The sequence below is a fragment of the Drosophila teissieri genome, chromosome 3L (genome assembly GCF_016746235.2).
Source record: "Drosophila teissieri strain GT53w chromosome 3L, Prin_Dtei_1.1, whole genome shotgun sequence".
NCBI classification, from domain to species: domain Eukaryota; kingdom Metazoa; phylum Arthropoda; class Insecta; order Diptera; family Drosophilidae; genus Drosophila; species Drosophila teissieri.
The window spans coordinates 11,292,858-11,311,381 of NC_053031.1; the positions used below are offsets into that span (position 1 = coordinate 11,292,858).

Sequence of the window (18,524 nt, forward strand, 5' to 3'; positions counted from 1 at the left end):
GCGGCCACCGCCCAACTTGATGCAGTGACAACTTCTTTTGTCAAAAACTATTTACATATTCGTAAAATTGTATTCGTTTCCCGCTTTTTTGGCCTTTGCTGTGGCCAGCATGGAGCGAATTTCCATACTTTTGCCACTGCCACTGCCACTGCCACCAAAGTGGCGGCAAGTGGTGTAAAGTGGTCCCAACTCAAGTCAAATTCATAAATCCTGGTCGACACACCTCCTCGCCAGCTTCAATCCTGCCCCCAGCTGGCGGACAACTTACAAAGCTGCTTAGGTGGCAAATACCGCAAGTCGTCTGATTCGCAACTTCTGAATCTTCAAATATGCACAGAGGGACTGCAAAACAAGTCACTCGACAAATATATGTATTCGCTAAGGTGCTTATCGCAACCATTTAGATGCCAACTGAACAGGTAATGGATCCTTGCCGGCTTATTAAAAATATGATGCTCTTACACGGAAATAAGCGAGTCTCTAGTTTAACGTTTTTAAATTAGTAGGTACCATATAGACTTAATCGCAATGTATCAAGCTTAGTCATAATATGGCGTAAATAAAATATAATAAATGTGCATATTTCGATAATTATATTTATTGCAGCCGTATTTGGCCACAAATGAATATCCTTGATGGGCGATAAGAGTGTCTTAATTTGACAGGCGGCACTGCATCCTTCTAATGGCCAAACGAGGCGATTCCGGTGATTCAGTGCCTCATCCATTCTCGTTGTTTTGGCCATGAAGGCGTACGTGCGTGCTGACCTTGTTTGATTTAAGGTTGTGGCCCCGTCCATTCCCATTCCCGTTCCCTATCCCCATCCCCAACCCATGCCCATCTCCATCCTCTTTTCTGGCCCATTGAGTGATGGCGCCTGTTGAGCTCACTGGTTGTCCTTGTTGTGGTCCTTTTCCGACGGCGTCGCTGATTTGGCAGAACGATTTTACGATACTTTCGCTTTTATGGCCTTCCATTCGCCTGCTAACTTATTTACGATGGGTTCCTTTTAAGAGCAGAACCTGCTGGAAATCACTGCCCTCCTCCATGGATAATAACTGTCACATGAACACGGCATCTCGAGCACTGAGCCCTCATAATTAAGGTTAATTTTGTTGCCATCGATATTGATGTGGCTTCTGCGGAGTGCTGCTCAATAATGTTCGAAGATGGCTCTTATTTTTGGGATGCAAAAACCAGCGGAATTACTTTCTTTACGACCTCGTTTCAGTTGCAATTTCGACTTGCTTCTTAGCTTTAGCTTTTGTTACTGGTTATAGCACGAGGTTTATTTCAGAAGTTGTACCATATTTTTAATGAGCTTCTTTGGATTTAGATGGAGTCCAAATTACACTCTTTGCGAAGTGTTAATCAGTGTTATTCAGCATTGCCAATGATCTATAGTTTTGTAAATATAGATAGCCAACTTTGCGTATACGTAATATTCTTAATATTTGCGGTTGCTAACGTTAGATTTCTTTATTAAGATAGCTAGTGTTTTCAACTATCTTTTTTCCAACTTAAATATTATTATTTCATTTAGGTTTTTAAGATATGCCTTTGTGCAGTGAAAATCCCCTAAACAGCGTAGTTTACGCCCTAATCTGACCAGCTGAAATGTTGGTTGCACTCAATCTTTTCCCTGGAAGATGACAGCGCTTTGGCAGTGGCCCAGTGTCACTGGCTCCGAAGTCCGGACAAGTAGCCCCAGATCCACGAGAGCCACCAGCAGATGGGAAATTGGGTCGCGCGCCACACAGGCGACAGAAAGCGGCTGAAACATTTTTGTTTTCAGCTTTGGCACATGCACTTTCAAGGTTTTCCCCCGAGATAAAATCCAGATAGAGAGAGAGTGAAAGCGCGGGGGGGAGGTGAGGCTGCCTTGGCTGGCATTTTTCTAATTTTCTAGTTGAACATTTTTTATGCATATTTTTTAGTGCCACTGTCGCAGCTTCCTTTGGCAAATAAAGGATTTGGCTTATGCGCGCTCTATTTGTGGCCACTTTCCTTGGCTCACATTGCACACAAACCACCAGCACTGCATTTTCCCTTGCCAACCACCCACCACCCCTCGCACCACCCCCCGCAGACCGCATTAAATAATGCAGTGAGTGGGCGGCAAGGCAGGGAGGCTGGGGGGTGGTGGCGAATGAAAAATGGAAATTGTTGCTGATAAAATCACAGAGCTATCAGCAGAAGAAGCAGCAGCGCCACCAGAAGCTGTTGCCGCATTGCAGCCGCAGTGGCAACCGAACCAAGCCACCCAACCACCCAATCCACCCAACCACCCACTTTTCCAACATCCTTGCTGGCTGTCATCATTGCGAATGTTGCAGCGACAAAATTATGCCTGCATGTGTGTCCGGGTATGTGGAGCATCCCATGTTGGCTGAGCGGAAGCCCCGCAGGGATTGAACCTAAAATGTCAGAGGCATCAACGTGATCTGGATAATGCGGTGGCTGCGGCTGCCACGCCCCCAGATCTCCGCCTGCTCCCTCCCACGAATTGCAGTGCATTCGTATAGCCAGCAAGCAAACCAAACCACCCCAAACCACCCAATCCACCCAAGTCGCCTTCGAGTGTCGCAAACTAAGCAATGATTGGCCTTAACTATCGACATGTGATGCCAGCGCATATTTGCATATACGTAAGGATGTGCGGCGACATTGGATTCCTTAAACGTTGCTTAACCGGGATGTGCAGCTCCAGGGATGTGGCATGTAATCGATAGGGGAATGCATCCATGGCTTCTCCACTCCCTGGCCAATTCCACGCAACTTTAACAAGACATTACCCAAACTGAGATGTAAGTGGACTGGAACTCAGCAAGGAATTGAGAGCTGATCTATTCAAACAATGAATACGATTAGGTTTTGTTTATTCCAACATGAATATGATCGAACAAACATGTTATGCTAAAATGCAAACTATGAAAATGAGTTTTTTCAGCACAACTTTTTCAGCGCAGTGCATGTATATTAGGCTACTCGTGTTTTTACATACACACCTACGGCAGCAAATGATTCCATAATGAAAGTGGGTATACAAATATACAAATATATGAATGTGCACGCTGATGGCCTGGATGGTATCTTTTCCCATCTGGGACAAATTAAATATACATTACCCGCCCCATGTAAACACATCGGTGTTTCCGATGGTTAAACAAACGAATCAAAAATCTATAAATAAATATTTATATTTCTGTGGGCTGATGCTTTTATTTTTTTATTGACAGAAAGTGCGAGAGATATGTAGATGGGGGTAAATCTGATTTGCACACTATGCTGCAGGAGAATCAATGACTTTTATTTGATTTCGAAAATGGAGAAGCAACATCACTTAATTCACTTAGCATATATCCGCATTTGCATACATATCGTTCTGCCATGAGTGATTCCAATTTGAATTGCCTGTTTCACAGTTCAGTTCCTAATAATTCAATCTACTGTACCACTAAGCCCACATCCATCCACAGTTCTCCCTGTATCTATCCTATCCTTTCCCCCACATATGCACATAATTACCGCTCCATCCTCGTGAATTCACCTCCCAGCAATTCGATACACATGTAGGTGGCACAAGTGGCAAACTCCGACTGCGTTCCTGCCGCAATTTAATTGTTCACACGGCGTTGGGTGACTCACTCATGTGATTAGCCATTTCCAGGCGAATCCATAAGCTGCTGGTGCATCGATGCACTGAGCGAACAGTTCACACACATTTATAGAAACACTTTATATTGTTCTCTATGAGAATTCTGGTGGAAAACTGAACACTCTCTAATATTTTCGACGTTTTCTTCATCCAATTCAAGGTTAAGTATGTTTACTTTGAAAATATGACAATATTATGTTTGACTTCTATACTTTGGTATACCAAACGAAACTGTCCTCATTGAATAATAGTTAGAAAATAATATAGTTGATCTAGAAATCCTTGAAGCTTATTTCTTAAATAAAACGTGAAATATTGATGAGGTATTGATTTTTACAACATTGTGAACGTGATATTGATTGAAATATGATGAAAGCTGCTTTGAATATAACTTGAATAACTAAATGCGTTATCAGAAACTTCCTAATATCTTTGATTATTAAAATTTTCCTTAAATGTACCCGTCTCAACCGTCATGGGTGTAAAATGCCGTAGAACAGATTCACATTGCCTTTTCGATTTGCATATGCAAATGCGCAATTTCGCTAATAAAAATGTGCGGCACGTATCGCCCACGAATATATACGTATGTATATACGTATACACTCCACGAAGGCAGATGGCCATGTCGGCATAATTACCGCAGCCAGAGGAGGAATTGGAGACGGAATCCAGGGACTCACCTTGGGCGTTGCGACGGCGTGGGCTCCATCGTAGACCAGCAGGTGATCGTTGCAGTCCAACTGCAGCATGTCGAAGCGGAGCATGAAGCGCTGCAGCACCGAGTGCGTCTGGAAGGTGATGATGCAGTCCAGGTTCCGCTCGTTCTGGGACCAGAGCACCGCTCCATCGATCTTGCGGTACAGCTGCTGGAGGAAGTGGTTCTTGCACAGCGACTGCATGTAGTCTGCAAGGAACGGAAGAAATACATTTTTAGTAACTAATATATACATATATCCTAACAATTTAGAAACATTAGTAAAGAAACATTAGTAAAATGATTTCAACAAAGGGGATCCTATTTAGCAACAGCTCAAAGCTAATCATTTTTGGAAAAGTCTATATAGAGTACTCAGTATAGATAATATTTATCTCATAACATTAAACTAGTAACCATTTGTCAAGTTTGTGCCCTCTTTATTTGTTAATTTTGTGGCATCTTCGTCTTGCTGTGTTCTTCATTTATTATATTTAATATTTCCATAGCCCGCATAAAGGATAAACTCGACTGCTCCAGCCAGGACCTCGAGCACAGCACTTGCCACAGAAATCTGCAGGACGTCTCCGCTGGCAGCTTCCTTTGGCTTAATGGCGCTGCGGCGTCTCGTGCGCTGCGCCGGAAAATGTGCACTTAAATTTTAATGGAAGGATGAAAAATTCATTTACGCTTCGCTTCGCGTATTGCTTGCACATGTTTCCGAGCTCACCAGTTGCGTTTATTATGCCTTTCCAGACTGCAGACTGCAAACTGCAGTCGACTGCAAACTGCAGTTCGGCAACTGGATGCTGTGGATGATTTGCATAATGCCTGATCAGGAATTCAACGCACACGTTAATACCTAATGTACTCGCACAGGGAACTCTAAAAAAGTGTTAGCTAAACACAAACAATCAAAGTCGATAAAAGTAGAATTCTCCAACTATTTCTTTAGTTAAAGTAGATGTTTTTATAAGCAAGAAAGCTTTTTATAAGCCAGCGAATTTATCATAATTTATTTAGTGAAAAACATTAAGTCTAAGGATAGCAAAACAGCTTTTAATTGACACATATAAACTTAGCTTGAAGCTATAAAATAATGGAATGGGTTCAAAGAAGGAAAAGTTCCAGTTGGCCTCCCAGAGATATTTCTATCTAATAAAAGGAACTTTGCCAACGTTCGCCACTTTCAGTGATAAGTTTGAACGGTCCAAGGGGGACAGTTTTCGCTGCTGAACTTTTAATTTGCCGCGGCTCAATCAAAACGACCTCAACGACCGGAGGAGAGCGCCAGAAAGTCGAAGCCAGCTGCAGGCGGGCGGCAATGCGAAAATAATATCGCATTATTTAAGCAACTTTTAATTAGTTTGATGGCGCAAACTATGGCGCTTAAGTGCCAAATGCATTAACATGAAACGAGAGCCATTTGGAGGAGCTGCTGCTCCTCTGGACATCGTGGCATGCAAATGAACCAGCGACTCGTACTCTCCCACATCCCACATCCTATGCCATACCATAAAACCGACGCAGGACATCGGGCTGATTTTTAATGAAACACAATAATGTAAGTGTATGTGTGTGGGTCTGGGTTTAAGTGGGACACCCCCCTTCGAGCTTACGTGCGCCTGATTTCAGGCAATTTCCTGCCTAGCAACCGCTTCCGCTCCCGCCGCCGCACTAATTCAATTTCGGCCCCAATAAAACGCACACGAAAAGATGACGCCGCATCCTGGCCAGATGGGAGAGAGATGTGGAGCAGCCGTAGGACCAGGAGCAGGAGCAAACCCAAGGAATTTACTACAAATTCGTTTTACGCCCTCCGTCACAGGAGGCGGATGATGGGCAAAAAGTGCCATCATGTGAGCTCCTGGCTGCTGGCTGCCCCGCCCTGCAAAATGCCTCATTTTCGGTCACAAATGTTGTCCTCGCCGCGTTGCCAACTTCAAAATTGAATTCACAATTTGGATTGAATTGCTGACAGCCCTGGCTGCCCTTTGTTTTAGACCCTATTGCTTCTCTACACAGAGCGAAACTGCACAGGAAAACCAACCGCTCACTCTATAAAAATATGTAGCATACTTTTTCGGGCATGCCTCTTTTCAAAGCTTATTGACCATGTTCTTATCATATAACATTATTATAATAAAATTAATAACTGCAATAGTTTTATTTAAAGTATATGGCTTTGAATTTCTCCCTGTGCATCGCTGCCAAATAAAACGGATCCTAACTCCCTGACTAGGTAGACAGTTCCTTTTGCTTTATATGTAATTGGCAATTTCGTTACACATTTCGCTTTGATCTCCGGCAGAGTAAATAGCCGAGTGTACCAAAGAGCTGAGCTGGGCGTAAAGTGGGTGGTGGCAAAGGGGGCGTGGCGTGGTGCCGCCCACCACCTCCATTGCCACCTGCACAAATTGGCCGCAAGCCACTTGGTAAGTAATTTTCCGTGGCCTTTTCGGTAGTGGAAATTTTTGGAGGTAGCTATTCCGCCTGTGTTCTGTACTTTGCTCAACATTCAACATTCAACATTCTAGTGAATAAACAAGCCAGGGAAAATAACTCACGAGTCATGGCCTTAACGAGGGATTAGCAGATTAGCGTTAAGTAATGGTTAACAATCATGATACCAACGAAATATGGCCGTAACATAGTGGTCAGTTTGCTTTGGGACGGGCTAATGGCTTTTTCATTACGATTTTAATAAATAAAACAAAGTACTTCAAGAACACGCTGAGCACAATATAAATAAAAATATTTGGGACTATATTCAATTTCATTTAGGGAATATTAAGGGATTGTATGGTAGTTCAGTAACTAAAATTCTAGCCTAGTTGCATAAGAGTCTATTCCAGTTTTATAAATGTTTCTTACTTATTTAAAAGAATAATAAGTACTTAACAAAATAGTTATCTAAATATATTATATTTTTTCCTCCCAGAAGTTATCTCTGATCCATCAGATAGCCTTGAAAAGTTACACGAGTTTCTGGATAAATCTCTGACTATGTATTTCAGAAGTTATGCTACCGGAGTTCCTTTTTGGTCTGGATAAATTCACTTGCAGATGCTGCTGCTTGAATAATTTCACCCAGCTGGGGAGTGGAACATCGACAGCGACAAATGGGCCAGCACCGAGATCCATGTGCATCTGTATCCGCATCCGCATCCGTATCTATATCTATATCTATATCTGCATCTGCATCGCATATGGCAACTTGAGGGGGTTGGAGGTTGGAGTGGGGAATAGAAATAGAATTTCTGCACAATTTGCCATGTAGATGTGGGGTCGGGGATCGAGGGAACACGGGAACATGGAGACGAGGGAACAAGGGACAAAAGCCCAAGGAAATGAACCGGCAGAGACAATTGTAAAATATCAATTACGTTGTGTGGAGTGAAAATGGAGCGCAAAGTGCTTGGTTGCCGCTTTCGTTATCATTGGCTCCTAGGCGGCCAGAAATCCCTCAATCATTTCTGGACAGGATTGGCGAGGACTGGCGAGGAGTGGCGTCTAGTTGGCTGTGTTTACCCCCCATGTACGTACGTATCGGGATTATCATGCATCTGCGCTGATCCCCCCGGGGATGGGAGATATACCGAGATAGATGTGGGGGTGGGGGCGGCAACATTCGGATGGAGTGCGAGTTGCAGGGGGGAAGTTGGGGGGAGTTGGGCGAAGGACAAGAGCAAATCGTGGCTGCCTTCGGGCTGTCGGGTTTTCTGTGTGAAGTGAAAGACAAACGAAAGCCGCGCAGGACGTTGAAACCCATGTGACATTCATGGCAGCCCCGGGATGGAGATGGCGATGGCGATGGTGATGGTGATGGAGATGAAGTCGTTTCCCATCCAGCAGATACATTTTCTATAAATTAAGGCATTTCTGACACAAATGCTGGCAGCTTCAGGGAAAACAATTCCATTTGCCGAGGAGGCGGATTCGCGGATCTGTTGGCTGAAATTGCAACATGCTTCAAGTTCGGCTCGTCCATGAGCCAAAGTGCATGCACTCAAAACAAATTGGTACCAATAAGTGAAATATATATCACTTTTTACGATTTTTAGATGCATACTTATTTCTTTTTATCATAAAAGATAAAGAAAATAAACATTTTCTTATCAAAATTTGTATATTCCATAGATACTTGCTATATCTTTTTTTCAGTGCCCTTTCATACAGATATACACACATAAGTATGTTTATCTTCAATTTGTTTATGCATTCGCTGCGAACAAGAGCAAAAAATAAATGGGTAGCAGCAGAAAACAGCAGATAACGACAAGGCACAGAGCGGGGATAACCACTCGGATCTGGGATGGGATCTCTGACTGGGGGGCAGGGATTAGTTTTGATGGCTGGGCAGCAGAAACACAGGAAAATGGCCTGCTTGAAATTAGGGATAAGACCAGGCTTAAATCCTGAGAGTGTCCCACATCAAAAGGGAGATGGCTCGCAAAAAAAAAGTATATGTTCAATCTCGGCCAGCGTGCTCATGAAAATATCAAATCCGAAACTGAGGCTGAGCCTCATCTGCCACTGAAGCCAATTTTTTAGTTAATGGCCGGGATTACCCGCTCGGACTGTTATTTGCTAAAGCTGAGCCACTGCCGAAGGGATTAAAATTGCTATAATTAATTTGGCAGCTCTGTCTCCCGGCGTTATTAATCGACTAGTAATGCCAAAAAATCTGTTTTCAAGGCGACGCAAGTCGTTCGATGTTGCCAATCGAGACACCCCACGAAAGTACCTTTCTTTGCAGTTCTTTTTGTAGTTTGGAGTTATCACGATGGTTAAAATCCCCCAATTGCCAGTGGCAATTCGCAAACAATCTGCAAACGTCCAAGTTGCAGGTCGTCACCATAACTCGCGGCACTCGGAATCGCATTGGAAGTGGGCATTGCTGGCGGAGAAGCCATTCGGCAGCTTAATGCTTCCGGTCGAGGATGGCGAAAGGGATGCCGGAAGTGTTTGGTGGTCCTAAATGCGTTTTGGAACTCCAGAACTCCTCGTGCAGTTCTTTCGCCATTCGCCTCCCTGGACACTAGATGTCTTCGTTGACTCTGGCTGGAAAATGATGTTTATTCTGCTTTCTAACTTTGTGCTCCTCCCTTTTCCTTTTTCCTTTGTGCACAGTCACACGCATGAACCGACCTTCGCAAATAAAGCAATCCCCAGTTGCACAGGGAAAAACCAGGAATGTATATTCACAAGAAAGAACCTTAAACTTAAAAAGAACCTTAAACTTTATAAATACCACATATTTCATGTAGCCTTCAATAAAATATAATTTTGTCTTGATCCTAGGTCATAGCACTCAAGTTTAATCTAATAACTTAAGAGACTTAATGCAGATATTTCATTTAAATATTTCACTTCAATTTGAATCATTTTTCTTTGCGTGTTGCTCTGTGCCATTTTCTCCTCGAATACGAGTCATCGCCAATGACGACACCTTAAGAGTATAGACAAATATAGAACGAAGCTAGCTGCCTTGCCGGCTGAGAATTATTATATTCGTTGACACACGTAAACAAGAGAGTTCCAGCTAACGCGTTTCCCAAAGGATATTCCCAAGGATAATCACTGAGCATTGCAAATACGCTAGCAGGTGTAGTGCAACTATGGACGGTAAGTTTATTTGATGAAGTTAACTTTGTGCCGAACTGTGATTAGAGAAAGTTTCCAAGATGCTTGGGCAAATATTTCGCTGGCTCAGGAAAAGTTCGGTTGGGAAAACAAAATATATGAGTAGAACTTCATGTTTTAGTTGCTGGTTCAATAAAGTGGTTAAATCAGTTTTAACTTTTTTTGGGCATCGGATGAATTTGAAAAGTTTTTCAGCTACTTTGGTGGCTGTTTAGGTACTCATGGCAGTACGTAAAATATTCAGTTCATTACTTGATTTATCTATAAGCGCATCTAAGCAAGCACAAACAACGTATACTTAATATGAAGTAACCGCCCCCTTTTAACAATTACAAACATCTCACACAGACTAAAATCTCATAGAAAATGGCTGTTACGGCATTGGGGCTTTTATTTATATTAGTTAATCAAGGGGTCTTCTTAATTAGCCTTCACTCACAAAATTTTCCCAGAATCCGGTCAGCATGGTAATGCCCATTTAAGGGCTTATGCTTAGCATTTCCTGCAGCTCAGAATTCCCAGACATCGTGATGCAAATTTAATGTAAATATTTTAAACTAATTTTCAGTGATTATGCAAAACCACAAATAAATCTGCAGCAATGGAATAACCGAGGATGCCCACCGTAAATGCTGGATTTTGGCTGCTGCCTGCTGGATGGTCGATGGTGGATGGTGGATGCCACAAGGAGTAGTAGCAACAATGGATGGCTGGATGCTTGGATGCCTGGATGGCTGGAGGTAAAGTAACCGCAACCGGGGCAAGCTTAGTGCGTGCCCCAAAGCGAGGATTGGACGAAAGTTTCGTGGGTGGGTTGCATGGAGTAGATGGTAGTGATGGGTTGGAGGTAGCTGGTTTTTTTGGGGGTCAAAGTTGGTTTTGTGCTGCTCTGCTCTGCTTTTGCTGTGGCAAAAACTTTGGCCCGAAATCTGTTCGGTTTTCGATCATACTCGCCCACCAGTCCACTAGCCCACCGCCGCCTCTTTCACTCCGGATGTGCCCGGCAAGTTGGCTGCAACAAAATAATTTCGCTGGCTCGTTTGTCAAACTAATGGCAGGAATTTGAGCAATTTAAGCAACAAAGGTTAAACAATGAATTTCCTGTGCTCCTATATTGAATTCTACTGGGCCCCGAGTGACCCTCGACGCTCGTGTAAAGTCATTGCCCTCGCAACTATACACTGTGGCTCTTAAAAATGGGTGTGAAATCGGAAGAAAGAGATTAATTACACAATATAAAAGTTTGGATGAATTATCCAGTTTTAAAGATTTTAGAGATACCATTTGCTGTATTTTTAACAACAATTTCAAAGAGATACCATTTGCTGTATTTTTAACAACAATTTCAAATTTTAAGCACTCTTTTATTAGGCAACGTAGTTACTAGAGAATTGTTTCCAGTGCACTGTGGCACAACCTACGCTCTATTCAGTTGACTAAGCTGTAGCTGCTGGCATCGACATCTGGTGCCGGACTCACACGCTCCATTAGCGCCACCAAAATTCGATGGCATCTTGGAGGCACTGGCGATGGCTGGCGATGGCCACAAGGATTCCCAGATGACGCCTCTGGTCTTTTGTCGCTGCTGTCGCTGCTTTAATGAAATAATTGAAGTAAATGCCTTTCGCCCGGACGACTTCGTCCATCCAGCTCATCCGTCGAAGGCGTTTGCATAATGAGCATAATCCCCATTCAGTCTCCCTGCATCCTGTCGTTTCATTTGGTCGCCGGAACATCCGTGTCCGTCAAACCATTCATGTGGCCCATTGAGCTGCGTCCGCCGCCGGCGGCTTGTCAGAGTAATTGGGCTATTTACGTGGCACATAGGAGCGGGCTTTTAAGTTTCGCGGATATTTATGTCAGTCCGCCATTATGACAGGTCGCATTAGCTCGTAATTACCCAATGATTGTAATACTGCCACCCGAACTACTTAGTCCACTCATCAGTCATGATTTGGTCAAATAAAATGAATGAAATTATTGGAAACTCAAGAAAATAACACTAGAATACGAAATGTTACTTGTACAACTAAGGTTCACTCTATGAAATGCTCATACATTTTTAATGGCATCGTATTATTACGTTCATTTTCTGTTTATGACAGCTAATGAAAGTTACAAATAGAGCAAGCCGCCACTAAGTTAATGAATAGAGCCCTCAAATTGATAGATACATTTCAGTTACTGAAGCAAAACACACCACACCGATATGAAGATCTTCCAGGACATTTGGCCTATATCCTGGCCCTCGCAGATCTTTGCTATACTGCCATTCTATAGTAGAGACGTCGAGGATAGCTTTCGCTTGGGAGGATGGGGTCGCTGGTATGGACGTCTGGTGGCGCTGATTATACTGCTCAGCTCACTGGCATTCGGCAAGGATGTGCTCTTCGCCTCCAGGGAGTACAGATTGGTGGCCAGTGCCCAGGGTGACACCGAGGAGATCAACAGGACCATCGAGACGCTTCTGTGCATCATCAGCTATACAATGGTGGTACTATCGAGTGTGCAGAATGCGTCTAGACACTTTCGCGCTCTTCGCGATGTGGCCAAAATCGATGAGTTCCTGCTGGCCAATGGTTTCCGGGAGAACTACAGTTGTCGCCATCTGGCCATCCTGGTCACCTCCGGAGCAGCAGGTGTCCTCGCTGTGGCCTTTTACTATATTCACTATCGAAGTGGCATTGGCCTCAAAAGGCAGATCATCCTGCTCGTGATCTACTTTCTCCAGCTGCTATACTCCACTCTCTTGGCCTTATATCTGAGGACACTGATGATGAATTTGGCACAAAGAATTGTGTTTCTTAACCAGAAACTGGATACGTTTAATCTTCACATGGACAACTGGCGTGAGTTGAGTAACCTGATAGAGGTGCTCTGCAAATTCCGCTACATCACCGAGAATATTAATTGTGTGGCCGGAGTTTCGTTGCTGTTCTACTTCGGGTTCTCCTTCTATACGGTCACAAATCAGAGTTACTTGGCCTTTGCCACATTGACCGCCGGCTCGTTGAGATCCAAAGAAGAAGTGGCTGATACCATTGGACTGTCATGCATCTGGGTTTTGGCCGAAACCATCACCATGACTGTGATTTGCAGCGCATGCGACTGCCTGGCATCCGAGGTGAATGGCACGGCACAGATCCTGGCGAGGATTTACGGAAAGAGCAGGCAGTTCCAGAACCTCATCGACAAGTTCCTCACGAAGAGCATCAAACAGGATCTGCAGTTCACCGCCTACGGATTCTTCTCCATCGACAACTCCACTCTCTTCAAGATCTTCTCGGCTGTTACGACCTATCTGGTGATTCTCATCCAGTTTAAGCAGCTGGAGGACTCCAAGGTGGAAGACATTAGCCAGGCTTAAGAGTCAGTTTTTTTGTAGCATTGCATTATTTTAATTTAATTTATTGTATCTGAAGATGTTTTATTAAAAGGTTTAATTTATTTAAATCAAAAAGCAGCTAATAGAAAACCCACAAGGGAGTGAGCAAATTGGGTTTCTGTGTTATGGATACCAATACCCCATGTGACCCCCCTCAATACCCACACCGTAAATTGTGTGGATGACTCGTGATGGAAATCAATTTCAAGCTGACAGCTGCAATATTTCCAATCCTCCTGCTGCCGGTGGGAAAAGGAAGGAAGCAAACATTGCAATGCGTAGAGCTCATCAAATCGTGGGAACGCGGTGGATGCCAAGGGGCATGCCACGTGCAACTTAAACGCATCATTAAACTTTTGTCACTTCTCAGAATGTGGCAACCTCAGACCAGAGGCACTCGAGCGTGCAGCCAAGATGAAGTGCCAAACTAATGAAGGAACTATGGAGCGGCCAAAAGGGGAAGGGGGGCGAAACGTCCACAAGCACGAGCTGGCGAAAAGGACATGCCCCAAATGGGCCAGACGATAAGATTCACCCAAGTCTGCCTGTCGCTCGTCTTCCTCCTTTTTCCTTCCATTTCATGGCAATAATCAAGCGAATTGTCGCTTGTCAAAATGTTTGAATAGTCAAAAGTTTCGGAATTTATATTTCACTTTTTTTTCAGCACAGTTCAGCAGCGATAGCTCGGACTTTTGAAGTGAAATTTTATTAAAATCGATGGTAAAACTGAAAAGTTCTGCCAAATGACTCTCGTTAAACATTTAGTTTGGTTGCTTGAAAGATGCACTCGAGAAATAAAACTTTCTGTTGGTACTACGACTTTATGGAGCTATCACAATTTGTAATCAACTTTTCACATCAAAGCTTAGTACATAATTATTTTTTTTAAATAACTAAGATATTAGTTGGTTTTTTACTTTTAAATTGAACTTTTACGCAATTATTTCCATTTACTCACGATAAGAAAGAAACTATCTTTGCAGTCAGTCGTTCTTTTTTCCCCAGAATCGCTTAAGTTTTTGCTGATTGGGTAAACTTTGCCAGTTGCACTGGCAAAAAGCAGTTTAATTATGCGCGCTTTTCAACTTTTCATTAAGAACTTGTCAAGGAGCTATCAACTTGTCAGGCGGCCATCGAAGGGCTGCTCAATCTGCCGGGGAGCCGATCATTTCCGGAACGAGAAGGTAAACCCAGATGAGCCCCCGGATATCCGGTTGGATGTGAAAGTCCTGTGGGCCTTTTGTTTGTTTATTTTAGCCCACTCACAAATTCTTAATTAAATTTCGCACTGGCCTTCTGGGCCGGACTTTGGCTGGTCTTAACTGGCCTATGAGGCGGCGGCTTAAATATATATATTTTTCGAAAATCATTTTTCCTCTTATTAATTCCGTTTTTGCTGCTGCTGCTGCTACTGCTGCTGCTGCTGGGAAACAAAGCGAAAACTTTTTGCATAGTTTTCCCAGCGAGCTTAGCCCCACCGTTAGTTTATTACGCCATTGTTGGTGCTGCGTCTTTTCTCTATTATTTTTATTTTATTTTATTTCATTTCATTTTTTCTTGCTTTTTATTATTGTTGTTTACTTAGTTCGGTGCTATTGTCTAGGCGCTTCTTGTAATATTTTTCCTTCAGCCACCGGCCACGCCCACGCCCACTTCCACCGCTCCGCCCCCCACCGGAATCTTGGCTGCGGACGATAATTTCGACGCTTTGTTTTTTTGGGCGGCGTGGCGCGTGGATTTTCCGTGCAACGCGTAAGTGGATCACGCGCACACTAACTTGACTAAGGATACAGGACACAGATATGTATATATACATATATATGAGTATAAATGTATATGCCTGGCCGAGAATACGGCGCCAATACAATGCCCATGATGACGACACGAAAGAGGCTTGGGACTCGTAGTGGCTTTCTCTTGAATAGAACACAATTTTCTGTGCATTTGATTACAAAAGGGATTCATGTGCTTAACTGAAGGCACAATGCCCGGAATGTTCAACTCATTTTATGCCCCTTTGTGGCCCGTTTCGCACACTTTCCCTCTTTCTTCGCTCCGCCAGGACTCGGATTCGGAATCCATCAATGCAGCACTCGAGGGTTGTGGATGGGGCTTTAGGGTTTCCAAATTAAAAGGGGCAACTGGCTGATCAGATTTTCTCCAATCAATATCTAGTAAGCTTAGGAAATCGGTCCACGCCATAAACAGATTTTCGTTTGTATATACTATAAAATAAGTTAAAACCTTAGTAAATTGCATTGCCAAGACTACAAGTTAATAATACACTTCTTCAATACCACAATAGTTTACGAGTATAATCCGCAATGGGCATATATCAGTTTTCAAATAAATTACAGTTTATTTGCACCAGCATGAACGAGCAAATAAATGCCGATTGGTTGACAAAAAGGAAGCCTTTTAAAGCCAATTAAAAATGGGTCAAAAGTTTGCCAATTCCACGAAATTCAATTTGTCAAACCCAATTCCCGCAATTGACAGACTGTGTATTGCGCTACCATACTGGATTCTATTTTTGGTGGTAATACATACATAAATTAAATTTGGAAACCGGGCACATATGTACGTACATACATATGTATTGCATTTATCGACCGATTTCGCATAATAAGCGATTACCTACTCCCAATTCCAGCAGCAGAGCGGAAATATTGATAAATGATCCGCCCACGTTCGTGGACAATTTCACAAAACCAATTCGCATCGAACGAGAATTCATTGTTCGCTGTTTTTGGGGCTCGCTGCTCCAATTGCTCCAACTGAAAAGGGGGATCAGGTGGGGTGGGGGTGTCCTTTTTGGCAATGACACCATGCCGCGGGATGCCAACGCATCAATACTCGATTTGGCATCGCTTCCTCGCAAAAGTTCGACATCGGGAAAATTTCGCTCCCAGTTGCGAACTACAAATGGAATTTATTATGCGTTGCCCGATTTCTATCCGCTGGCTGCAATTTATCTTCCATAAACATTTATCTGCGCATTTGACTGTGACCTGTCCGACTTCTCCAAGGATCGCTAAGCAGCTGAGTCATCGCCACTCGGCCAAGATTTATGATTATTAGCGGAGCTGCTGTGATGGGAAACAAGCTGCTCAAAGGTGGCACATTACAACACCATTTTCCAATTTAAAGTAAACTCTATCGCATCAATAGTAAAATTCTTTAAGAAGAAAATCTAGAATACTGCGTATACAAAATACCTCAGCTTTAATATTAAAGCTTGATCCGTTTTAAATCTGACATAAAGGGGTTAAGGCTTTTGCCGCGTGCAAGCCAAATAATGCCACTCACAATTAATCAAGATCTGCCAGACAATCATTTCCTCACTTAGGGAAGTTTTTTAGACAGCGAAAGGAAAGCGCCGCCAGATGATTGCTGCGGCTTGTTACAAATCTCATTTCGTATGCGCAAGGATTTGGGGAAAATTAAAATTTATTGCCCATGGAAAGTCCCTGCTCCTTGCCCCTTCTATCCCCTTAGCCCCTTTTATCCCCTTAGTCCCTCAGCCCTTTTGCCTTTGTGAATTCAACCGCTGACGTGGGAAGACCGCATTGGGCTCCTCCTTCTCGGGCGAAACTCATTTTGGTATACTTGTATGTAGGCGACGGGATGGAGCATTCATGCCGCAGTGGACCAGTTGGTCCCACTGCCATACCCATTCCCATTCCCCTACCCATTAGGAACCTCCTGCCCCCAAGCCGCAAGTCCAAATCCGTTCATTCATATTTATGCCACACAAAGAGCAAAAGCAAAAGCAAAAGTTTTATGCCACTTCTTCGTCCTGCTCGTCGTCGACAGTTGTTTTTCTCACAAATTTATTGGCAGTTGGCCATCAGCTTCTGTTTGAGTTGGATTCCAGGGGAAATTTTTGGGGAGCTGGGGTTGGATCACGGCAACGTGACATATTTTCAAAATTGTATAATGTTCCCATTATTGCAAGAATCGCACAATTGGATGCGAGAAATGATGAGGGATTTTGGACATGATGAACAAAACGCATGACAGTGTCCCTTGTCAAAATATACGCATTTCAATGAGAATCGAAAACAATGTTCACATTAAATCTACAAAATGAGTCTGGCATAGGCACTTGGCTAAGTACTGCAGTATTGACTGGACTTTCATATTATTTACCAACATTTTCAATGTTTGGGGAAGTTTGGGGCTAAATAACTTTGATTCAGCACAAAGCTGGGTTTACCAATTAGTAAATGAATTTAATTATAGTGGCAACAAAATGGATTAAATAGCTGGATTCGGTGTTTCATACTCAACAAGCCCGATCGATGAACACACGCCACATTTGACTAAATTGAGAGTAATCCAATTATCAAAATGCGAGACCCAAAGTGATATACTTGTAACTATATGGTGATATGGTGACATGGTGTTATTGTGATATAATTACGTGCAAATACTACGCACATAATTGCTAATGGAAAGCAGAGTTCCGGTTCGTTGACAGTTGCAAAGTTTTTGGTAGATATAGTACAGCATGAAGAGCTCACACAAAGTAATTATGGGAACCACTTGCAAATGCCTGTGAAAACCCCCAGAAAAACCTCTTCTATACACATTTATTTATATATGTAGGCAAATATCTATATGCCTGCGTACACATTTACTTACGACAGCAACCGTTTGCAAGTGTTTTGGCAGAATGGAATTTGAGTGAGAGCCAACAAGTTTGGCCTGCCTCCCTGCCCGTGCGACTCATTATAAGTTGCGCTAATCAAGTTGAACGTGCGACCGCATTCAGATGGGGGTAAGATGGGGTAAAGGGTGGAAATGAGGGGATAAGGGTCTAAGGGGGGCGGCTGAAGGATGTGGGAGTGAGTGGGCGTGACCACCAACCGGATGCCTGGCAGACGACACCAAAGTGGCTGCTTCGAGAGCTGAAGAAAGGAAATGACAATTCAAATTAAAGACACCAGACCAGGATGTTTTTTTTTTGTGTTTTTGGGGAGAGGATGGTAGAATCCAGTAGTAGTAGAATGGGGCTAAATGGAAATGTGGGCTGGCTGGGCATGACCACGCCCACCACTCGCATTGCCACTTAACATGAAATTAATTATGAAACTTTTGTGCAAAATTTTGTTGAACGAGTTGAAAAGTCTTCA

General features: G+C 43.2%; 2 protein-coding genes across 4 annotated transcripts in view; one reads left to right on the top strand and one right to left on the bottom strand.

The window, feature by feature from the left end:
- LOC122616086 overlaps window positions 1-18,524 on the bottom strand; it is a 33,097-nt gene that overhangs the window by 5,786 nt on the left and 8,787 nt on the right. For 2 of the 3 annotated variants that reach the window (XM_043791371.1, XM_043791370.1), the window contains exon 3: window positions 4,342-4,565. In XM_043791371.1, coding sequence (XP_043647306.1) covers window positions 4,342-4,565 — 224 coding nt within the window. Of the gene's footprint in view, window positions 1-4,120; window positions 4,566-18,524 lie in introns of those variants that run through there. The other variant, XM_043791372.1, reaches the window with a different exon arrangement.
- On the top strand, window positions 12,211-13,368 carry LOC122616085 (gustatory receptor 68a). The gene has a single exon (XM_043791368.1). It carries the CDS (start codon window positions 12,211-12,213, stop codon window positions 13,366-13,368), a length of 1,158 nt encoding a protein of 385 aa, XP_043647303.1.

What these genes read in the sequence shown, in the direction of transcription:
- LOC122616085 (XM_043791368.1), top strand. Translation starts at nt 12,211, where the DNA reads ATGAAGATCTTCCAGGACATTTGGCCTATATCCTGGCCCTCGCAGATC.